This window comes from Carettochelys insculpta, chromosome 1 (assembly GCF_033958435.1).
Source record: "Carettochelys insculpta isolate YL-2023 chromosome 1, ASM3395843v1, whole genome shotgun sequence".
Lineage (NCBI taxonomy): Eukaryota > Metazoa > Chordata > Testudines > Carettochelyidae > Carettochelys > Carettochelys insculpta.
The window spans coordinates 2,548,500-2,553,717 of record NC_134137.1 but is presented as its reverse complement, the minus strand read 5'-3'; the positions used below and the strand labels follow the sequence as shown (position 1 = coordinate 2,553,717).

Sequence of the window (5,218 nt, the reverse complement as noted above, 5' to 3'; positions counted from 1 at the left end):
GTTTCACATGGAGTGTCGCGAGGCTCAGTTCTGTGGCTGGTGTTGTTTAACATCTTTATTAATGACTTGGATGAGGGCCTGGACTGCACCCTCAGTAAATTGTGGACAACACTAAACTAGGAAGACAGGTAGATATGGTGGAGGGTAGAACTAGGATCCATAGTGACCTGGATAAATTGGAGGATTGGGCCAAAAGAAATCTGATGTGGTTCAACAACAGGAAGTGTAGAGTCCTGCGTTTGGGACAGAAGAATCCCAAGCATTCTAATAGGCTGAGGACTGACTGTAATAGGCTAAGCAGATGCACAGCAGAAAGGGACCTAGGGATTATGGTGGAGGAAAGGATGAACATGCGTAAACATTGTGCCCTTGTAGCCAAAAAGGCTAAGGGTATATTAGGGAACATTAGGTGGAGCATTTTGAGCGGATCTAGTGAGATTGCTGTTCCCCTCTGTTTGCCACTGGTGAGGACACATCTGGAATATTGTGTCCAGCTTTGGGCCCCCCAGGATAAAAAGGATGTGGATGTGCTGGAGTAGGCTCAGCGGAGGGCAACAAAAATGATTAAGGGGATGGAGCACAAGACCTATGAGGAGAGGTTGAGGGATTTGGGCTTGTTTAGTTTATAGAACAGAAGACTGAGGGGAGATTTAATAGCAGCCTTCAACTTCCTGAAGGGGAGCTCTAAAAAGGACGATGAGAAACTGTTCTCAGTGGTGTCAGAAGCAGAACAAAGAGCAATGGTCTGAAGTTACAGGAGGGGTGTAGATTGGATATTATCAAAAACTACTTCACCAGGTGGGTGGTGAAGGACTGGAATGTGTTGCCTAGAGAGGTGGTGGATTCTCCATCCCTGAAGGTTTAAGTCCCAGATTGACAAGACTGTGGTTGGGATGACTTAGTTGGGGTGGATCCTGCTTCAAGAAGGGTGCTGGACTAAATGACCTCCTGAGGTCCCTTGCAGCCCTATGATTCTATGAATCCTTATCCACTGTAAGCTGCACTACTTTTTCTTGCAGGGAGCTTCTGTATGAGACATGAGGGGATCAGCAGCTTCTGGAGATGTCACAGCTCAATTTCACCTACTCCCGCCCTGCCACATTCACTCTGCTGGGCATTCCCGGGCTAGAAGCTTCACACCTCTGGATCTCCATTCCCTTCTGTGCTGTGTACATCATTACACTGTTGGGAAACATCACCATCCTAGTCATTGTCCAAAGAGAGCCCAGCCTGCACCAGCCCATGTTCTACTTGCTGTGTGTGCTCTCAGCCGCTGACCTGGGCCTCTCCACAGCTACCGTGCCTCGAATGCTGGGTATTTTCTGGTTCAATCTCAGAGAGATCAGCTTTGGGGGTTGCCTCATCCAGATGTACTTCATTCACACATTTACAGGGATGGAGTCAGCCATTCTTCTGGTCATGGCCTTTGACAGATACGTGGCCATCTGTGACCCTCTCAGATACACCATGATCTTGGCACAGAAGAGAATTGTACTGATAGGCCTAGCAATTATACTGAGGCCTGGAGTCCTCATTGTCCCCATGATTATCCTTGTTGATCAGTTACCATTCTGTAGTGCCCCGGTCCTTGCTCATTCCTACTGTGAGCACATGGGCATCACCAAGCTGGCCTGTGCAGACATTAGGGCCAATGGAGAGTATGACTTGTTTTTAGCTGCCCTTTTAGTGATGGATTTGATCATGATTTTCTTGTCCTATGTTCGTATTCTCCAGGCCGTCTTCCAGCTCCCTTCCAAAGACGCGCGCCTCAAGGCTCTGAGCACCTGTGGTTCCCACGTGGGTGTGATGGTCGTATTTTACACCCCGGTGCTTTTTTCGAACCTCACGCACAGGTTTGGCCAGCATATCCCCCGATCTGCCCACATTCTGGTTACCAATTTCCACATGCTCCTGCCCCCAATGATGAACCCCATCATTTATGGGGTGAGGGCAAAGGAGATCTGGGAGAGGGTGCTGAGAATAGTCTCCAGAAGAAGGCCTACTCACCCCTGTTTCTGCTGATCGGGGAAGACTCTAATACATCTTCTCATGTCCCAAAGCAATGTCTGTCTGAGGCCTCTGAACCTGAACTGCACGGTGGGGTGTTAGGCTAAGCCTGCCAGATGCAGTGACATCTTCTCACCCTGACAGAAGCAGATTGGTCATCAGGAGTAATGGTCAGAAGTTAAAGAGGGAAAGGTGTAGGTTAGATATTAGGGAAAACTACTTCACCACGCGGGTGGTAAAGCATTGGAATGCGTTGCCTGGAGAGGTGGTGGTGGATTCTCCATGCCTTGAGCTTTTTAAGTCCCGGCTGGACAAGGTCCTGGCTGGGATGACTTGGTGGGGGTTGATCCTGCTTGAAGGAGGGGGCTGGACTAGATGACCTCCTGAGGTCCCTTCCAGCCCTGTGATTCTCTGATCAGACACTCTGAGGACCAGAGAAGAAGTGTAGCCAATATATTTATGACCAAGAGCCTGTGGAGTGTGGCCTTGAAGCACAGGGGAAAGGGCTAAAGCTGACCAGTCCAAAGCATATCAAGGAAAACACAAGTGTCATCTTTTTTATCAACCCTCATTTTGGAGAATGGGAAGGAGATTGCCCACAAGGGTTGTTCTCTTCCTGTGTCAAAGCTGAATGCACCTGTCCACTTGAGCTGACAGCCAGAGGTGGGCCTGGCCTCCATGCCCTACCTAATGCTCTTCTAAGCACAATTATACTTTTGGCCTTCACAACACGCTGGGTCAGTGATCCTGGTGTATGCTGGGAGATCCTGCTTCCCGGGGCTCATCACTGAGAATACTGGGAGCCCTCTTGGAGTATAAGTGATGTGCTCTGAAATTCTTCTAGTTCATCAAGTGTCTAGTGCAAGACAGTTTGGGTCAAATACTGGTGGGAAACAGGCAGCAGCTGTGGGTGGCCTGAGAAGGTGGAAAAGCCGAAAGGACACAAGGGGTGGGTGGTGTTGTGGGGATGTTGTTCCTCTAATGGATGTGGCTCAGGCCCCCAGCATATCCTGAGTTGAAAAGTAAGTGAAAGCTGAGATTCACGGATTCAGAGGTCAGAAGAAACCCCTGTGATCCTCCAGTCTGGCCTCTAGGAAAATACACCCCAAAGCCATGACCCCTAATCATTCCTGGATCAATGGGCTTCTGTGTTGACTTGTTATTACTGTCTAATCCACAACAACTCTCTGTGAGGCTATGTCTAGACGATTGCTGCTATTTTGAGATGCAGATGGATCCTGACATAGCAGCTCTGTGGCTATTCACCCCTCTGTAAATAACAGCTATTTTGAGTGGAGTATTCCATTTCTGCTACCCCTCACATGGCACCAAGTTCAAAGTAAGTTAACCTGAAATACCGAAAATCCCTCCACCAACTGAGCTGTGTCCATTGTTAGGGGCATGCATGTCTTAATGGATGAGTAGAGTCTGAGGGACACAAGTACTGTGCTTCCTTGACAATAAACCTGGCTGAGTGCACTCTTACCTTAACCGGCCATGTGGTCATTGGGCATTTTGCCTGAGCTCTGCTGTGCCCTGTGCCTGTGCAGAGTGAGCATGACATACTAGGAGAACACTCTCATCCTACCAAACATCCATCAATACCTGACAAAAAGCCACACAGAAAAGTCCTATCTCCTCCTGCCCTCACTTCTACCCTTATAAGAGCCTCTTGTGTGGTACCTTGGCAGACTTTTTGGGAGACAAAGTCAATTCTCCTTCCCTGTTCTCCTACATCTGCCCTTTTTTCTGACCTGATCACAGGAAGTTGATTCTAGGGAGAAAACTGTTCGCAATGGGGATGGAGGTTCTGGTATTTTAAGGGAACTTGCCTAGCACCAAAAGGAAGGGGGACAGCCTGTGAGAACTGGGCCCCTGAGTCTGGCAGCTCACAGGGAGCTGGGGCTGGATCAGTCCAGAGTTGGGTGTGGTGATCATCTTGGGAGAGGAAGGGAACTCCTTAGCAGAGTGCCCAATGCAAAAAGTCCTTAGGCATGAGTCCTTGCAGGGCAGTCATTGGAAGCCTTGGACCCTTGTGGTGGGCACCTAACACTGGGAAGAGGGGCCCTGAAACTCTTCTGGCCTCCACCAAAGCAAGTGTCCAACCTGTAGGCAGAGGGAGGAGCTATCAGGGAGGCCGAGCACTTAAGCCCCGCAAGTAAGCGACCAGGGAGCTTTGCGACTGGGTGCTTGCGAACAGGAGGGAGTTTTGAGAGGCTCTCCTGGAGGAGGAGAAGGAAGGAGCAAACTAAAGCACCTTGGGGTAAGTGGCTGCTTGTGTTTGGGGGTTCTGGGCTTGTGTTTGTTTGTTTGTTTGGAGTTTGAAGTGCTGAGCTGAGTGTTTATTTGAAAGGCCGTGTGCTCAGATAGGCAGTTGGAAGCTGTGAGTCTTGATTAAGTTTGAATTGAAACACTGTGTGCTGATTGGCTGAGCTGTAGGCAGAGGGAGGAGCTATCAGAGAGGCCGAGCACTCAAACCCCGCTAGTAAGTGACCAGGGAGCTTTGCGACCGGGTGCTTGTGAACAGGGTGAGTGCTAACAGGAGGGAGTTTTGAGAGGGGAGTTGAGAGGGGGAGTTTGGAGGGAGCCAGTGACTTCTGTTGCCCTTAAACTTAAATCCGTATAACAACCTCTATCTGAAACATTTAATTAAACCCTCATATATAATTAGAGTAGGAAATGGAGGCAGAAGCCCAGCAGCAGAGTGGGGGCTATCCTGTTTATTGTGTCGAGTGCAGTATGTATGACTACCTACCCTGTGGGCGGGTGGTGTATGTGTGCGCTCAATGCAAGGAGCTCCTGGCCCTCAGAGACCGAGTGCGTGCTTTGGAGGCCAGGGTGGCTGAACTGGAGGAGCTAAGGAAGGCAGAGGTGTTTGTTGATGAGACTTTCCGGGACATAGTAGGGCTGTCCCACCTCCAATCTGACAGTCCTGATGCTGTTACGGAAGATGAAAGGCTCAGGGAAGGAGATCAGTCAATGGGAGCAGAGGGAAACCATCCCATAGTTGGGACCCTCCTTCTAGAGGGTGCTATGGTATCCTCTCGCGCCAAGGATACTTCTCCGGGGGAGGGAGCACCAGCTGTTAGGAAGAAGCAGGTTTTAGTAGTGGGGGATTCGATCATCAGAAATATAGATAGTTGGGTTTGTGATGACCGGGAGAACTGTATGTTGACTTGCCTGCCTGGTGTGAAGGTTGCGGATCTCTCGA

The 5,218-nt window shown here is 49.7% G+C and overlaps 1 protein-coding gene across 1 annotated transcript; it reads left to right on the top strand.

Moving 5' to 3' along the window:
* Window positions 1-1,062: 1,062 nt before the first annotated feature.
* LOC142007203 (olfactory receptor 52E8-like) lies at window positions 1,063-2,022 on the top strand. The gene has a single exon (XM_074983764.1). The coding sequence runs from the start codon at window positions 1,063-1,065 to the stop codon at window positions 2,020-2,022; it is 960 nt and encodes a 319-aa protein (XP_074839865.1).
* Window positions 2,023-5,218: the final 3,196 nt, after the last annotated feature.

Excerpts from the sequence above, each read along its gene's own strand:
- LOC142007203 (XM_074983764.1), top strand. The coding sequence starts at position 1,063 with ATGTCACAGCTCAATTTCACCTACTCCCGCCCTGCCACATTCACTCTG.